The following is a 19,216-nucleotide window of genomic DNA, read 5'->3' on the forward strand; positions in this document are numbered from 1 at the left end:
ACAGCCAGCCTTCACCTTCTGCCTTGCTGAGCTCAGTATCATGTTCCCCACAGGAGCACTGCTTCAGCCCTGTCCCTTCCCCAGCTTTCTGCTACACATTGCTGTCAGGGAGAGGTTACCAGGAGCTAAATGGGGCAATTGATCCAGCTGGCTGCTCTCAAGTGAGGAGGGAGAGCACATGGTTCCAGCTCCACACTGTAACATTTCATTTAAACAACACCCTTCTTTTGCAGGTCTTAAGCCTGTTTCTGAATTCTACTTGAGACCCCAGGATCTGCCTGAAGAGGTGAGAAATTGCTACTTATTGAGCTCCTCCAATAAAGCTTGTGACAATATAGATTTGTTATTCTTTTATTCTTTCTGCTACTGTCTCTTTCAAGTTGAAGAATCTGAAACTATTTAGTTTTTCCTTGTACAGAAGAGGTTCCACCCCTGTCATTCCCAATCTCTTCTCTACTCCTGCTATGTTCTAAGAGGAAAAAAAAGACCTTCAAAAATGGTGGGCTACCATTTGCAGTACAAAGTCACAATGCATTCTGTATTTTTCAATTCTCTTCTTAATAAATCTTCATTTTCAATCACAGTTTAGACTGTTTCTGAGCACAGGGCTAACACTTTAGCAGGGCAGATCTCTTTCTGTGCAGAGATACAGATTTTCAGATCTCTTTCCTAAGTGGTATTAGATAGTATGGAGAGCATCAGTGTTACAACTGTTGCTCATGCACGATTTTCCACTTGTCAGTGCTGAATTATTACCCAGTATTTTAATAGTCAAATCACTGGCTGTCATAAAGTCCTTCTGCAGCTCTCATCCACTTTGACTGACACAGAAGCAGACTGTGGGAACCAAAGGAGACTAATTCATATATAAGAGGTGGAGACCCTTCCACTACCCCCCCCACTGACAACCAAACAAACGAAGCTGCAAAACAGAAGACAGGAGAAGCAGCTGACTGACAGAACCAGTTACAGCTTCTGGCTGCTCCTCTGCTACTGTGCCATTTCCTAGAAGCAATTTAGGTTTTGTTTCCAACAGTGACAAAATGGAACAAGAAATGAAACAGAAAGTAAAAAGAGACACAACCATCACTGCTAAGCGTGCAGGGACTGTGCCAGTTCCAAATATACCTTGCTAAATGTGATAGACACATAAATGTATTGGCTTTCACAAATCATAGGTGTGGTTATGTGGATATAACTATAAAGTTTATAGTAACAAAACTAAAGCTCGATAAAGACACAAGATGAGCAAAACCAAGTCACATAGTAGAAGAATCTGTAAAGGTAAAACGAAGAAAGGGGGGGTTTGCTTGCTTGATAGAAGAAAAACTAGGGCCTGTAAAATATAAAGTACTTTTTAGGTTAACTTAGGTTGTAGAAAGAGAACAATGTTTATGTTGTCAGCCTGTGGAATTTAGTGGCCCAATTAAATGTTAATTGTTTCATACTAGTCCTCTAAAGTATCTTTAGTTTTAAAGAACAATGTTTGTGTTATAAGTCTGTGCTGAGATAACAAGATTTAGTGACCCCACTAAACATGAATGAGTTATTTCACACCATCCTTCTACTTGTCAGTTAGTTTAGAGACAGAGCCTCCCAAACATCTGCTAGCTTGGGATACTCCTTTTCTGCCCATCCTGCTATACATTTTGCAGGAAGGTCACATTGTTTTAAATCTTTGCTAGTTACCAGAATAATTACAGCTATGGCTGATTTTAGCGAGTTGTGTGGTTACTGGGGCGTTCAACTGTGCCAAAGGTGAAAAGTACACTGTGAGGAAGACTGCTTACTTCATCTTGAAGACCCCTGCTCACATGAGGAAGACTGCTTACTTCATCTTGAAGACCCCTGCTCACATGAGGAAGGCTGCTTACTTCATCCTCAAGACCCCTGCCCACAATTACTGAAGAGCAGTGCGCAGATGCCAAGAGGAGGAGACTTCTGATAATAAATTACTGGACTTAATTATAATGTTCCCTGCCTATATGCAGGGATTATGAATATGTATGTGACTAATGGAATTGTGAAAGTATATAAACCTGTAACAAATACTAATCATTTGCGCCTCTGGCTATGGTCATGCGCCCAGCGCTGTTTGCTTTTGCTTTATTAACTCTGTCCCTTAATAAAACCTGGTCATCTTGTTTAGAGAAGTGAATTCGTATTTCACACTAAACATTACCCCGTTTGTCTAAGTATTTCTGCTCCAGAAGCAGTCCTGAAAGCATTTGTACACATAATACATACATTTTACACAGAAGGAAACTAAGGCACAGAATGTCACTTGGCATATCATAGTATGTTGGCAGTAAGGAAAAGAACCCAAGTCCCCTGACTTCCAGTATGCTACTGAAACCCACTGCCCTATCTCCTGCCCTGTTCTGCTTTCCTCTTCGCCCCACTGTAGTCGAGGATTTGATGTACCAGAGAAAGTGAAGAAAGTAAGTCACACACCCCTTACCTTCACTGCATTCTCTTATTTCCATTTTGTGGGGACAGAAGCACTGCTGGTCATAACCTACACAAGCCCCCTCCCTGTTCTTCCTAAGTGATTAGCAGCACAAACACACCCAGCTTTGCAAGGCTTTCAGAACTTATTGTAGTGTCACTGCAAGACCAAGACTGCCAACAGGCCCTAGTGGTCATTCTAGTCACTTAGCCATTTCCATATATTCTCACCTTAACTGGGAGGGCTGGGGGGTTCTTCATCATAACTGCTGTAGGCACCTCTCAAGTGTCCACCATAATCCCCCCACACCCCTCACTCACACCACAACCTTCATGTCTCACAGTGTTTCAGCTATCAGTGAGGCAAGATCAGCCACAGTATAAAATGGCTGTGTCTCGAAATGAAGCCACATAAACTCCTTATTTGTATAACATTTTGCATTCAGATATTTCAATCACTGACTGCAAACTCCCTTGACTGGGGTCCACATCCTGGAACCCCATGCCCAACAGACTTTCTGTTCCACCTATAGCTCACTCTTAATGAAACTTCCTATATTTTTCTCACACTATACCTTCACTGCAACACCAAGACAGTCAATAATCACTAGTCAGAAAAAAGACAAAGAAATCCTTGTTATCGCCTTTCGCTTGTTAAAGGGGAAGTACTTTTAAGACTATATATAAAATATAACTTTTTAGAAAAGTATATGTCAACATATCTGATCCAAGTGATGAGTGACTAGAGGGTTCCTCATTAGATACAAACTCTTACTTTTTCACAAGATGACAGAATCATGGTTTGAGTTGAAAGGACCTTAAAGCTCATCTAGTTCCAACCCCCTGCCACGGGCAGGGACACCTCCTACTAGATCAGGCTGCTAAAAGCCCCGTCCAGCCTGGCCTTGAACACTGCCAGCGTCACCTAGTCGGGCCTGCCTCGGGCCTGAGCCTCCTGGGGCTGCTGCTCATAATATTTCCCATCCCGGGAGGCTCAGGGCCGGGCCAGGCCTGTGCGTGAGGCACCTCCACGACAACATCCACCGCCGATGAGGTAAGCCCAGGATCGCGCTCACAGTCCCGCTCTCCCCCAGTTCCAGCAGGGCCCATTGACTGACATGCGTCGGGAAGTGGGTGAGCCACCGAGGGGGCACCATGCACCGTGCCCTCCAGTCCCCCCCTCCCGTTCCCGCAGCAGACTCACCGCGGGGCGGCAGGAACCGCACACACCGCTGCTCGCTCGCAGCCCGGCCCACACACCCCAACGCTTCCCCCTCCCCGGCCCCAATCCCGCGCGGAAGTGGGCGTGCGCAACGGCGGGGACAAGCATGCGCAGCAGAAGCAAGGAGCCAAGTGATGCCCCCCCAGGGCTGATTGGCTGAGGCTCCGGTGAGGAAAGGAAGGGAACTAGAAGCGCGCAGCCGCCCCACCGATCACGTGGTGAGGGAGGGGGGCGCTCGGCCCATCCCCCACGCCTTTGGGCGTGCCGGGTATCCTACATCCTCCCATCTTCACCCGTTTATTTTTGCACGTCTCTTAACCAGGGGAGGTAGGAATGAGTGAGGAGCTGGATGTAATGGGGAGGTCACGATCAGTGCCCAGTGTGGGGCTCTCAGGGTGACATCTGTTCAAGCAGCTGATCCAGAGGATGCATAGGAAAGGCTGGGACAGGACGCTGTGTCTCCCGTAGCCATCAGACCTTTTGCTTAGTCTCCTCCACTGTGGAGAGGCAGCAGCTTCCCTGTGCTGGCTTCATGCCTGGCCAGCACACTAAGGACAGGACCACGGCAGTGCCGCCAGTCAGCACGTCCCGTTGTGCAGGAGGTCAAAGACAGGCTTGCCCTCGGGTGCCAGATAAAAGACTTCCGATCGTGACAGGTCCTTGCTGCAGGGCCTTGCTGGTGCTTCCTTGCTGGTAAACCTGACGGCTCATGTATGGACTGATGCCTTCCCGCTGCCTGTGTTGGCAGATGTCAAATGCACACCATGTAATGAAAAGCATACGTAATAGTAGGAGCAGCTCGTGGCTCTGCAGGTCTCAACACACACCACTGAGGGGATTTCCTCTTCCTGCTTCTCACAGGTGCAATGATTCTGCAAGCTCTTTGAACATCAGTAGCTTCAGGCAAAATCGGAGCCACAGTATGTCAAACAGGGCCACGGGAGAGGAGAACTGAGGTTTCATTGTAAGCAGAATGGTTTACAGGTCTGTTGTCTCTGTTAAAGGTCCACTTTTAACAAGCTTAAACTATCCTCATGCATGCTGAGGCTGTTGAGAAATTTGAGAGCATTGTATGTTGCAGCACAATTCCATATTTTTTAAACTTGACACATCCAAAACAAATGCAAAAACCAGCTTAGGGCCACAGGTAACACATTTTTCCACAGTTACACAGCAAAGATGCAGCCCAATTAAAAGAGGAGTAACCCTAAGCCACATAAATATAAGTCATCTGTTGCCTCTTGACCTCAGGGCCAAGCACTTGTTCTTGCTTCTCTCTCAGTTTGCCTTATAGCTAGAGGCTTGAAATCTCTACTCCAAGGCCATGTTTTATAGACAGATAGGAACCAGCCTCAAGCTTGCAGGCCCTTGTCCTTATGGGGGACTTCAACAACCCTGATATCTGTTGGAGGGACGGTACAGCCTGGCACAAGCAATCCAGGAGGTTCCTTGATTGTGTGGAAGACAACTTCCTTCTGCAAGTAATAGAGGAGCCAACAAGGAGAGGTGCCATGCTTGGTCTCATGCTCACCAACAGGGAAGGGCTGGCTAGAAATGTGACGCTCCAGGGCAGCCTTGGTTGCAGTGATCGTGAGATGGTTGAGTTTGAGATCCTCAGGACAGTGAGAAGAGCGTGCAGCAAGCTCACTGCCCTGGACTGCAAGAGAGCAGACTTTGGCCTCTTCATGAACCTGCTTAGTAATGAAGGCCTTAGGCCCACTGTAGGAGAGGATCTGGTTCGAGACCATCTTAAGAACCTGACTGTACACAAGGCCATATGACCTGAATCATCAGTAACTCTTGCAAACAGCACTTACCTCTGTAAAACAGGAAATCCAATGACAAAATCTGGTAACGGCCAAGCAAATTCCAACACAGAGTTCTGTGTGATCTGCTGTGCACAACCTCACACAAATTCAGAAAGTGAAGGTAAGGTGAACTGCAGGGTCAGCTTTAAATCCACCTGGATGCTCTCAACTCTTGACCAAAGTTCAGGTCTTTTGGTTCAGTGTCCAAAGGAAGCAAAGGCTTCAGCTTTAACCAAGCCAAAAACTTCTCTAGTTCCAGCCTGTTCTCTGAAAACCCGCACAGGAACAGGGTGTCATGGTGAGCACTGATGCATATGGGCTTGGAAACCGAACACCAGCCGTACAATTAACACATGAATAGGAGGTGGTCCTTCCAAGACTCATTTATCAAAGAACAAAGAATGTTGTGGGTACAAGGAGTCTCATGCTTACCTTTTCCATAACATGTAATTTGACTGCAAGCCAACCACTTTATTCCATGAACACGACAGCCTGAAGTGAGCCTTCTTTGAGCTGTTCCTGCTAAGCAGCTGCCTGCACACTGGTGATCTCCCCTGGAGCTGGAACACCTCTCAAGGTTACTCCTCAAGGCTGAGAGACCCCTTACCAACTGCAGATCTTTGGTACGTGACCAGTATCACACACAACCTCGTGTTATAGTGCACTGTTTTTTGTGTTGGTAACTTTGAATCATTATTATATCCTCTCTCTGCAGTAAGTAATAGAGTGAACCTTGCTATCAAACTTTCTCAACTTATCTCACTTTCACAACATGTTATTTCAATTAAACCACGTTTGCTGACATCTTTGGTGCTTGTTCTTCAAGCAGTCTGCGACATCACCTTCTTTGCACAAGGCTCCAAGACCACACATTTGCACACCCATCTCTTGCTCTGTTTCAGAGCCACCTCCTACATCTGCACTGTTACCTTATGTAGCTTGTTTCTCTCTTAAACCACATTGCAAGTATTTCTATCCCAGACTGCTCAACACAATGCTGAAATGAGGCACACCGGATTTCTCAAGGACTTCTCTTTGTGTCATAAACCTGGAGAGGGATGTGTGGGAGATTGATCTGAAATCAGGGTCCACTGTCCATTGTCTCAAAGATTGGTATGAGAAGCTGAGATGGAATTCCATCTATGTTTTGTCTCAGAGATGGGTGGGAGGAATTGAGATGAGACTCCAATATCCATTGCCTGGGAGAAGGGTGTTGAGGAGCTGAACAGGACTCCACTTCCCACTGCCTGAGGAATGAGTGGGAAAGAGCTAAGACTCTTCCGTACATTACCTAGAAGATTGGTATGAGGAACTGCTGCCTGTTTTCCCAAGGATTGCTGCAGTTGAACTGGCTGCAAGACCAGGGAAACTCGTCAACCAGGAATCATAGAATATTTATGGTTGGAAAGGACCTTAAGATCATCTAGTTCCAACCCCCCTGCCATGGTCAGGGACACCTCACACTAAACCATGTCACCCAAGGCTTCATCCAACCTGGTCTTGAACACTGCCAGGAGGGAGCATTCACAACTTCCCTGGGCAACCCATTCCAGTGCCTCACCACCCTTACAGTAAAAAATTTCCTCCTTATATCCAATCTAAACTTCCTGTTTAAGTTTTAACCCGTTACACCGTCCTGTCGCTACAGTCCCTAATGAACAGTCCCCCCCCAGCATCCCTATAGGCCTCCTTCAGATACTGGAAGGCTGCTATGAGGTCTCCATGCAGCCTTCTCCAGCCTGAAAATATGTAATACGTGACATAAAGAACAGAGGTACTTCCATCAACTCTTTTAAAAGGGGAAAAGTTGATCATAAAAGGGTGCCATTGCCATGAGGATGACTCCAGAAGGACATCTCTGTAAGGACACTCTCCACCGATGACTACTACAGATTCTGAGGGACACCCTCCATAAGATATTGCCATGAGGGCAATTCCACCAGAACACCTCCAAGGGTACCTTCAAGGGGATGACTCCAAGAGGACACCCACCTCCAATGACTACTACCAGCTCTTGTGGGACACTCTGCTCCAGTACCAACTACGAACACTGAAGGACTCCCACCAGCGATGCTGATGGATCCCCGGGACACCACTGGATCAACAGTGGTGACTCTCTCTCTGTCTCTCTCTGCGACCCGAATCCTTGCTTCATTTCCATCCTTTCTTCAATCTTTGCTGTCGCTATCCTCTTTATTACAATAATTTCCCTTTTTTATAATAATTGTGTTTTTGTAGTAAACCAACTTATTGATTGCAGTACTTGACCTCGTTTGTGTCTTAATTTCACTCATGGGATCATGAGCAAAACAGGGTCTGACACTGGAGTTTTCTCCAATTGGACTCTGACAAGATGCAGCCCAAAAAACCACAGTTTTTTCCCTACTGCAGCAGCAGGACTTGCCCATCTCACTATGTAGGACAAAGACAGCTCTGAAAAACTGTTCTGATTAATCTCATCCCTGTTCAAGACTATCTGTCCTGCTGTATCCATCAGGCTTAGGTATATTCTAATAATTCTTAGCCTCCAAACAGGAAGACTTCCATTCATGATGAGTGTCAGAAACCTGAGCTTTGCTGACTCACCCTTGTGGAAGGGCACAGAAAACATCAACCAACCGTTGCTCTAAATCAGGCATGTCTCTGATGTTGGTGACAACATGGCACAGCAGCCTGAGTTCCTCCACTGTGCTGAGAACTCTATTTGTGAATGGTAAGGAAGGGGGATGACAAGACTAGGAGCACAGGAAAACTTTGATGCTTGTTGTTATGACAAACAGTTCAGATTCTGTAAACTAGAAAAGTGGCATTTAAATATAAATTTTAAAAAATGATCAGGTGAAAGGCATTTTAATTGAACATAATTAGCTCCACAGACTGAAGTGTATTGTTCACTGTGCAGTAGTCCTTCCAGCATATTGATCTCCAGGTACGTGTATTGGCAGTAATAAAGCTCTGCCTATAAGGTTTTTTTCCTGCACTTCTGAACTCCACACTCACAGGAAATCTCTATCTCTGGCATACTTCCAGCTTCATAACCATAATCCCATGTGAGTTCGGTTCCAGCTTTCACATGCCTAAGAAATAAAACAGTCAATTCGTTTGAAGCAAGTGAAACAATGCTGTGCTTGCAATTTATCACCAGCCCCTCACATGCAACCACTAAAATCATAGGGGCAGGGAGCTTGCTGGGAGAGAGCCAAGAGATAAATCTCTGGGACATGCATGATGATTTGCCCACCAGAGCTATGGAGTGTGCAAATAGCCGCACCTAGGAAAAAAGAATTTATCAAGCAGTGCAATAAGATCGGAGCCTAAACAGCCTTGTTTAGCCTGCTCTAGCTTAGAGGCAAATTCTGGGAAACAAAAACCCAACCAAAAAAAAAAAAGGCAAAAAATAAAAAAAAACCCCACCCAAACAAAAACAAAAAAAAAAGAGGAAAAACCCAGAAGTGAATAAATCCAAATGAGAACACAGTTTTGTTATTTTTACTAGGTACAGTGCATCACTAAGATTCAAACAGATCTCTAGACACACTGATGAGGAAGACTATCATCTGGGGTCTGAGAAACCAAGTTTTAATGCAATTGCACCATCTATATGCAGAAAGCCTAAGACTCAGAATTAAGCACATGCTACTTATGAACCAGCCACTCTGACAGTACATAAAAGAGAAGAAATTTCTCAGGTAGGCAGTTAACTGCCCCAAATGAATGCCAAATCAAATACCTCAGTCTAAGATGCTGAGCAACGAGTGAGGAAAAAAACAATTAAATAGGACTATTTCAAAGAAAGTAATTCTCCAATATAAGGAACATTCAGTGAATTACAGGCAGCAGGCTGAGAACAAAGAACAAGGACTTTTCAAATATCCCATAACAGCAACCTGGAACTTGTTGTGTTAGGATGTTCTGGAGGCCAGAAACATCAAACAAATGAAAAGGTGACTGAGCAAGTTCGCAATTAAGCTAAATAATCCAGATTCAATCCTTACTGTAGAAAAGCTGCAAAAGGGTGATTGCCAGAAAGCAGGAGGCCCAGCCAGGGGAACTTCCCTTCAACAATCTTCCCTAAGTGTCTTCTGCTGACTGCTGTTACCTCTCTCCACTGGCCTCAGTCCCCATTAAAAAACTTTTTACCAAGTACCTGAGCAAGAAAGACTCTCACTAAACAAAAGCTTTTACTGGCATGTCTCAAAACATTGTCTTCACAGTTCTTGGAATCCCTCCTCACAGCGCAGTCCACAGCATCTGTGCTGGTATGGACGAGGGCTGCAAGGCTCCACAGAGGATCAGTGCTCCCTAGGGTTTGTTTGGAATGAATTCTCTCCTCTATTGTAAGTTTTCACCTAGCACACCTGCTGTCACATGCATCAGATAGCTTAATTTACACAATTAGTCCTTCCCCTCCTGGGTTTAGCTGCTGCCTTGTCATGTCTCAATGGTACCAGCTCTCTGTACCTCACTTCCTGTCATCCACTAAGGGAAGATGCACATCTTCTGCTTTCAGAGAAAGTTTTCACCATCATAATGCCACCTCCCCAGGACACATGTGGCTACACGAAGTCCTGCTTCTTTTGGCAGCTGCAAGGAGAAGAGCTGGAACCAGCTTGTTTGACCCACAAAATGTCTCAGCCTTAAGACCTGTAGGATCGAATCCTGCCCTAGATAACACAGATCTGCTGACCATTCCTTGAGACGCAACATTGGAATCAGTAAATCCTGGCTTTCATCTGATCATGCTGAATTAAACCTATTTTACCACTGAAAATTATCACTGAAATGGACCCATCAAAATCAAGTTTTCCTCTTTATATTTCAGTGCAAAACTGAATAATAACTCATTAGTGATAAACAGCTGTATTTTTTCAATGTTTAGTGCTCAATAGTAAGTCACCAATAAGAAGGCAGTTTTATGGTTTCATGATCCAAAAATCTATCTGTTGTTATTATTTCCTAGTACCTAAGCACTGCTTTTTCTCCTAATTCCTTGAATGGACAGCATTCAACTTCCAAAACCTCACCTGTTTGTGAAGAACGCCACCCATGGGAAACTTCTGTTGTGAGTCTCTACAAAAATGCACTGTGCAAAGAGATTTGGGGAGCAACTGTGCTGTAAAACAGAATATTTGAATTAGAAACAGTGCAACACCTCATCATTGGCCAAAGAACCTATTTTGTGTCAGATGCCTGTCACTAGTAAAGGTAGTTTTTTCCTTCCCTTCTCCAGCCCACACAGAATCTTGATTACTCAGTGGCATTGCCCCTAATGTTTGCAGAAACTATGCCTCTTTCAAGTATTATTTCCATCATATTATGAAAGTATTTTTGCCTAGGAAAACCAAGTTATTTTATCAAGCTGTCCTCCAGAAATTTATGGATAGAATTAATCTTAGATTCAGGATGCACCACAAATACTCAGTACATGACAGATGCTCTTGCTGGTAGCCAGGGGATCAGTACTAGTACTAGGGAGCAAGGAATAGATTAAATGATTGTGTACATTGGCAAAGAGATATGAGATGCGAAAGGTCATTCAGGTGCCCATAGAAACGTGTACACTCCTGGATGCAGAAGAAAGGTTTCAGCAAGATGTGCTACTAATCTTAACACCATATAATCTCTGCAAGGCAAAACACCTTAAATATTTGCAAAGATTTTGCTGTAAGACACATACACATGCCAATGAAGAGAAGCAAGTTACTTGCAGAGTACATGCAAACGCTTCTATGAACCATTTGTCTTAGTTGTAGTACTTGGTAATTCATGACTTTTTTTGGCAAGTCAAAATTGACAGTTATTTAACAGATACGTATGCAATATAGAATCATAGAATAGTTAGGGTTGGAAAGAACCTTAAGATCATCTAGTTCCAACCCCCCCCTGCCATGGGCAGGGACACCTCACACTAAACCATGCCACCCAAGGCTTCGTCCAACTTGGCCTTGAACACTGCCAGGGATGGAGCATTGGCAACTTCCTTGGGCAACCCATTCCAGTGCCTCGCCACCCTCACAGTAAAGAATTTCTTCCTTAGATCCAATCTAAACCTCCCCTGTTTAAGTTTTAACCCGTTACCCCCTGTCCTGTCACTACAGTCCCTAATGAACAGTCCCTCACCAGCATTCCTATAGGCCCCCTTCAGATCCTGGAAAGCTGCTACGAGGTCTCCACGCAGCCTTCTCTTCTCCAGGCTGAACAGCCCCAACTTTCTCAGCCTGTCTTCATACAGGAGGTGCTCCAGTCCCCTGATCATCTTCGTGGCCCTCCTCTGGACTTGTTCTAACAGTACCATGTCCTTTTTATGCTGAGGGCACCAGAACTGCACACAATACTCCAAGTGAGGTCTTACGAGAGCAGAGTAGAGGGGCAGGATCACCTCCTTTGACCTGCTGGTCATGCTCCTTTTGATGCAGCCCAGGATACAGTTGGCTTTCTGGGCTGTGAGTGCACACTGAAGCTGGCTCATGTTCATTTTCTCATTGACCAACACCCCCAAGTCCTTCTCCGCAGGGCTGCTCTGAATCTCTTTTTCTACCCAACCTGTAGCTGTGCCTGGGACTGCTCCCACCCAGGTGTAGGACCTTGCACTTGGCATGGTTAAACTTCATGAGGCTGACATCAGCCCACCTCACAAGTGTGTCAAGGTCCCTCTGGATGGCATTCCTTCCCTCTAGCGTATCAATAGAACCACACAGCTTGGTATCATTGGCAAACTTGCTGAGGGCACACTCAATCCCACTGTCCATGTCACCGACAAAGATGTAGAACAAGACCGGTCCCAACACCGATCCCTGAGGGACACCACTCATTACTGGTCTCCAGCTGACATTGAACCATTGGCCACAACTCTTTGCATGCACCCATCCAGCCAGTTCTTTATCCACTGGGTGGTCCACCTATCAAATTGATGTCTCTCCAATTTAGAGACAAGAATGTTGTGTGGGACAGTGTCGAATGCTTTGCACAAGTCCAGGGAGATGACATCAACTACTCTATCCGTGCCCATCAGTTTTGTAGCCCCATCATAGAAGGCCACCAAATTGGTCAGGTAGGATTTCCCCCTATTGAAGCCATGCTGGCTGTCACCAAGCACCCTGTTGTTTTTCATGTGCCCTAGCATGCCTTCCAAGAGAATCTGCTCCAGGATTTTGTCAGGCACAGAGGTGAGACTGACTGGTCTGTAATTTCCTGGGTCATCCATTTTCCCCTTCTTGAAAATGGGGGTTATATTTCCCTTTTTCCAGTCATCAGGAGCTTCACCTCTCTGCCATGATTTTTCAAATATGATGGACAATGGTTTATGACAGACTACTTTCTGAACATATGATGGAACAGTAGGGAAATTTCCTACAATATCAGAACACTTACCCTAGATCAGCACAAGCTAGAATTTACAATTGTTGGGAAGAAAAACCAACAAGGCTGGGAGAAGGCTTGTGGTTCAACAAATGTGCCATTTGATCTCTGGACTCCCCAGAAAGGCAGTTCAAAAATTTGGGAGAAAGATGTCATTCACTACTGGGGAATATTTCACTCAGGTAACTAGTGGTGCTAAGAATGACAGCTAGTATGTAGTATGCATCATCTTAGGGAGGCACTAACAGCTGGTGTGATCCAGCCTGCTCTTCTGTCAATTCAGAATGCAAGGAGCACCACACACTCTGCCTTTTCACGCACGCTACTGCATGTGTATGTTTGCATTTATGTGCAAAAGCTTTCCTGTTTATGCAGGTGCACAATTTATTTATTTAAGCTAAGACAACCAAGAAAGCACATGCAACTTTTTACTTACATTAAGAAAACGACCCACATTTCCTTCTTTTGTGGCATCCAGTACATAAATATTTTCTTCATTAACGTTCTTCAGAAGCATCCTGTCACCACCAGCCTCCTCACAAAATAGGTCTTTCGATTGCCTGTGATTTTTGTTTTTGCAGTCAGCCTTTAGTGGTATGTTTTTGGATGGCTTCACAACAGATATGTCATCCAGCACACCTGACTTGCCGCAATCAACACCCTGCAGAGACACATTCTTTCTTTTGCATTCTGCACTGTCCACATCAGCAGACTCAGTCTGTCCAGTTTCCACTGGATGTGCTTCCTTTTGCTGTTGAGTGGATTCTATCAATGGAAATGCAAGTTATTTTTCAGTGACAGCCTAAACCTTTGCCTGGTTTGTCCCAGAACTATTACCCACCCAACCTCTGTTCTCCAAAATGCACACAGCTTCCATTCTATTTACAAGTCTATGATACAACTACCCTTTTCCATGCCCCTCATCAATCCTCCCACAAATAACTGATTCCTCCTGTGGTGTCTAAAGCACTTGCTCACATGAGTAAGCTAGTCTCTCATTCTTAAATCCCACTCCAGACTGACTTCTTCCACATAGCATTTTATCTTCATTTTATCTCCACCGTAATTTCTGAGAGAATCGCAAACTATCACTAAGACAGAGACAAGATGCAAGTAGCTTCAAACTGTCTTCCCAGCTTGAGGTCCCCACCCCTGCATTATATCCTCTTCATTTTTTTTTTTTACTGGAACAGGTACTAGGTGTAACAGTAAAATTCACAAGACTGACTCTCCTACAACTACACTGGATTTGAAAAGTTGCCATCAGGACTGTTTGACATGACCCAAGATCAACTTTGCAGGCAAAAGACTGCCCTGTACCAGTTAATGCAATGTATCATGCAAAGCAGCAGTACCTCCTGTACCACTGAGCTCTCTTAAGATAGCCTAAGCATTACATAGACAATATCATTCTAGTCTGAGAACAGGCCTGCCCGCATCCAAACATCACTTCCTACATTTCTACATCTATCACCGGATGGGGCACAATTGTACTAAGACTGCAGTATTTATAGCTCTGCAAACCTACTTTCTTTTCCTGTCTTTGATCCACTGGTTAGTTTTGTTTTGCTTGACTGATTAATTGGAGAACTATTATCTTCATCTGAGGTGGCACTGATCGCCATTGTATCTATTTCCTTTAAAGAGAATAAAAGATAATGAATAGGTTGTGATGTATTGTTGCTCTATGCAACTCTGGGTCAACACAGGATAGCAAGTGGCTTTTAGGACTCTAGGGTTGAACTTTCAAACCTACTGTAATGGCTATGTTTCAAAAGTTACGGCAATGCAACATTTATCTTCATTTCAAATTATCATTCAGAATAACCTGGAAAGCACCTGCTGCTCAGGAAAATATTCAAGTAAGTGCCTAGGTCCCACAGTTTCACCAGAATTTAAATACATTTGTGTAAGTTGCTGAGCCAAATCCCAAACACACTTTTTACACCATTTCAATAAAATGAACAGATGTGGCAGCATTTCTCCTCTCCCACCACAAAAAGGCAGTTAGTTATATGAGCTTGAGAATGGACAGTGATGCCAAATGTTAGTGTGAAAATCCCACGTGCATTTCTTAAGTGCAACGAAACCAATGACGCCTACAGAGTAAGTTTACCCAGATTCCCTCCTTTGCAAGTACTTGCAGGCAACACTTCACACCCAGGTAAGATCAAACTCTCCCAGCTGCTGCACTGCATCACAAAACTGTGTCCAGCTCCTGAGATTTTCCTTCTCTCCCTGTTGTGTCGCTTGCTGGGGAGACATCGCAAGAATATTATCACTCTGACCCCTTAACTCTGCAGTTAACCACAAGAGACAGTGGAAGGGGAAATGTTTTAACCCCAGCCAGCAACCAAATACCAAACAGCCACTTGCTCACTGCCGATCCCTGGTGGGATGAGGAGGAGAACTGGAAAACTGTAAAACCCATGGGTTGAGATAAGAACAATATAATAACTGAAATAAAGTTAAAATTATTACTAAGAGTAACAATAATAATAGTAGTAGTAGTAATGAAAAGGGAGATGACAGGGAGAGGAATAAAACCCAAGTCAGACAAGTGATGCACAATACAAGCACTCACCACCTGCTGACCAATGCCCAGCCTGTCCCTGAGCAGCCCCTCCCAGCTAACTTCCCCCAGTTTATATACTGAGCATGATGTGCTGTGGCAAGGGGGCTGGAACAAGTTGATCTTTAAGGTCCCTTCCAACCCAAACCATTCTATGATTCTATGAATATCCCTTTGGCTAGTTCAGGTGTCCTGCCTCTGCTTCCTCACAGCTTCTTGGGCCCCTCCTCACTGGCAGAGCATGAGACTGAAAAGTCCTTGATCAGGGTAACTGCTACGTAGCAACAACTAAAACATTGGTGTGTTATCAGCACTATTCTCAGGCTAAGGCCAAAACACAGCACTGCACCAGCTACTAGGAAGAAAATTAACTCTAACCCAGCTGAAAGAAGACAGGGAGAATGACTTAAGACTCTCAAGGCTGGCATGTAAGTGAAGGGAAGGCTGTGAGAGTAGTTAATGCTGGTCTCAGGGAACATACTGAAAGAATGGTAATGGAGAAGGGATGGGTTATAGCTTCCAGCACACCAGCTTAACTCAGTGTGATACAGTTCCATGAAGAAAGATCATTAGAACTATTTAAATGTATAAAATGAAAAGTTCAAAATTAACATACATATTCAGCACAGTGAAAAATTATTAAAGCCACTTACTATCTTTTTTTGCTGGTGATTATGAAAAATAACTGTTCTAGTTCCAGGCCTTCTTGCAGTGTCAGTGCTTAAATTCCTTGGACGAACCCTGTATAGAAAGGTCAAAATGAAATTATAAAGACAAAAAGAGCCATAAGTATCTCTTACACATACATTTCTCTAACAATCTCTAGCTCATAAAGAGCAGACTACAGCAGAGCCTGCTATCTGGCCTTGGCCCAAGTTCTGTGATTATTTTGCCTTTAAGAACAGAGGACACAGATTAGGTTCTCAATAGCATTTGTAAAAAATCCCCACTTGTTCATACTTTTTTGAGAGATGAGAGACTGCTTTCACATCTTTTCCCAGTTCTCCTGCTGAGAAGCAAGTTCTCTGGGTTTTTACTACTGTAATATCAGATAATCTCAAAATAGAGCACCTACAGACAAGAGTCTTGTCTTTTTTCTGCTACCACTTGCAATAGTTTTGACAGTGCAGCTTTCCAAGAAAGCAAAGATGTTGTGGGAACCAGGGATAGAGAGGAAGACAGAGGGGGAGATGGGTAATATATACCAGATGCAGAACACACTCTCCCACAGAAGAACCTCACTCCTTCACATCAGGAGAAGGTTGAGGAAGGATGGGAAGCAGTGTTTGGCATATACATTTAAAACATCTAAAATCATATTAATTTGGATTACATTCAGAGTGCAGAAGAAAATACCACTTTCAAAACTAATCTTAGTAACTGTGCAATGTCTAGCAAAAAGTAACAGCTCTTATTCAAGAAAACTTTAAACATAAAACATTTTAGATGTGTTTTCTTGTCACAAAAAAACCCAACATGGTACATCATTGGGCTACTGATAATGGCAACAAATGCTACTCTCTGAGACTTTCTTAAGATTTGAACTCCTTTAGAAATTGTGATGATATTACAGAACATTGTTTGTCCTTTTAAAGGCAATCTGAGTGAATAATGACATGTCAAGCTTAGCACACTGTCCTGAGTTCTACAGTATTATCTACAATAATCATCTACTATGAAATGAGCAAGAGTTTGCAATCATTTATGAGCAGTACAGTTCTTACAAAGCAGTGTGGCAGGGCAAGGAATAACGTCTAAGAAAACAAGCTCCTGACTTCTCTCTGAAAAGGCTATTCACAAAGGCACGTGGTTATTTTGCAGTAATTCAATTTTAAGAATCATGATAGTCTATGAAATCCTGATTGTAAAATGAACACAGGATCAGAGCTTTTGCATATATCACTGCAAAAGTGAGGTGGTGTCATACTCCTTAAAGGAAATGTGAAAGCGCCCAGCAGGAAAGGTTATGTTACAAAGAACAAGAGGTTTAGAGACTGGGAGCAAAGGACAGGACAATTGGTGGCTCATTTGTTATCAAATTCTTCAGTGACATCAAGTATCTTTAAATCACTTATCTCAAGTATTTTTTACTAATTCTTTCAAATTAGCACAATTATGAATGCCCTGAATAGACCAAGTACACCCAGGAAAGAAAGTGGAATTCTAAAAATGCCAAGTAGTGCACACAGTAAGTGAAATGAATATAGAGGAAAAACTGTCCCACTAAAAGAAATAATCAGGAATTAACAAAAAAGTTGAGAAAAAAATCCCAACAAACCACCCTCAGGTGAGGGCATTCAGCTGTACTTTAAGTTTTACAAAGGACTTTCTAGAACAGCAGAATATTAGTCTTGTTGTGCCTAAGTTTGCTTTGGTAAACTTACAGGGTTGATTTATTTTCATTATCCACAACCTGAGACAAAGATCCTTGCTTCTCAGGAATGTCATTTTTGCCAGTCTGCACTAGTTCAGTCACAGAGTCTGAACAATCAGTGTCAAGTTTTCTTTTCTTGGAGAAAAAGCCATGGCCTCTGTTATTCACAGCATTATTTTCTTTAAGCTCTTGACCAGCATCTCCCAGTACTTGAATTTCAGCTCTGCTCATTAATCTGCCTGGGGAGGAAGGAGAGGGGGGAAGACAGATATATTTTAAATTGCTTGCTTACTAAGATGGGTCATACTTGCTATTGCAGCTCAAACTTATGTAAGAACAACCAGCAACCACAAACATTATTTGGGAAAGCAAAATATGAATGCATTTATACTGAAGAAAAACTAGCCCTGGCACACAATATGCACAGACCTGCGAGGCAAAAATCAACAGTCTGAGATAGGCTTTGCTCTGGAATGTTTTTGATTGCCCTGCACCATCGCACTGCAGAGTTCTTCAAGGTTCTACATCCATCTAACCATCTTGCAAGTTAAAACTGTTGACTCACTTCTCTTCCAACCCTGTACTTCCCTGTTCTCAAAAAAAATCCAGGGCACAGGCCACAGGATAGGGAGTATTACACTCTACATATTCTATGGGCTGTTTGTTACCTGAGTAGGTACAGACAAAAGTCCCCTTGTCGATATCATCTAGGCAGCGAACGCCCCAGCCTTTCTTCTCTGTGTTGAACACTTGCAACCTGACTTGAATGCCATGCTGTACAACTCTGTTCTGACACATCATCTTGTCACACCTGCACAACACACTGCACTCATAAATTCTGTCAAGAGAAAGCAAAACAAAACAGTATCAAAGAATGCACTACCAAAACAAAGTCGTTACTATTAATTTCCCTTCTAAGCATTAATAAAGCAGTTGACTAAGAGGCTGAGGGAGCTGGGTCTCTTTAGCTTGGAGGAGACTGAGGGGTGACCTCCTCAGTGTTTACAAATATGTAAAGGGTGGGTGTCAGGATGATGGAGCTAGGCTTTTTTCAGTGATATCCAGTGGCAGGACAAGGGACAATGGGTGTAAACTGGAGCATAGGAGGTTCCACATTAACATCAGGAAGAACTTCTTTACTGTAAGAGTGACAGAGCACTGGAACAGGTTGCCCGGGGGGTTGTGGAGTCTCCTCCATTAGAGATATTCAAGGCCCGCCTGGACAAGTTCCTGTGTGATGTACTCTAGGTTACCCTGCTCTGGCAGGGGGGTTGGACTAGATGATCTTTTGAGGTCCCTTCCAGCCCTTGGGATTCTGTGACTAAAACTGATTGTGGAGCAGTGATCTGAAGCCCATAACTTTCTTGATGGCCGATTTATCAATTTTAATATTCTGCCAGCCAGATTTTGGTTATAAGTAGACAAGGAAAGTA

At 43.8% G+C, this 19,216-nt stretch overlaps 1 protein-coding gene across 1 annotated transcript in view; it reads right to left on the minus strand.

Moving 5' to 3' along the window:
* The window catches only part of LOC101869268 (SET domain bifurcated histone lysine methyltransferase 2), a 47,327-nt gene that overhangs the window by 22,149 nt on the left and 5,962 nt on the right, over positions 1-19,216 (minus strand). The window contains exons 6-12 of the mRNA XM_005147658.3: positions 18,452-18,621; positions 17,794-18,022; positions 16,063-16,150; positions 14,366-14,474; positions 13,274-13,602; positions 10,503-10,591; positions 8,448-8,555 (exon numbers count right to left, since the gene is read on the minus strand). Coding sequence (XP_005147715.3) covers positions 8,448-8,555; positions 10,503-10,591; positions 13,274-13,602; positions 14,366-14,474; positions 16,063-16,150; positions 17,794-18,022; positions 18,452-18,621 — 1,122 coding nt within the window. The remainder of the gene's footprint in view (positions 1-8,447; positions 8,556-10,502; positions 10,592-13,273; positions 13,603-14,365; positions 14,475-16,062; positions 16,151-17,793; positions 18,023-18,451; positions 18,622-19,216) is intronic.

The sequence above is a fragment of the Melopsittacus undulatus genome, chromosome 2 (genome assembly GCF_012275295.1).
Source record: "Melopsittacus undulatus isolate bMelUnd1 chromosome 2, bMelUnd1.mat.Z, whole genome shotgun sequence".
Taxonomy (NCBI): domain Eukaryota; kingdom Metazoa; phylum Chordata; class Aves; order Psittaciformes; family Psittaculidae; genus Melopsittacus; species Melopsittacus undulatus.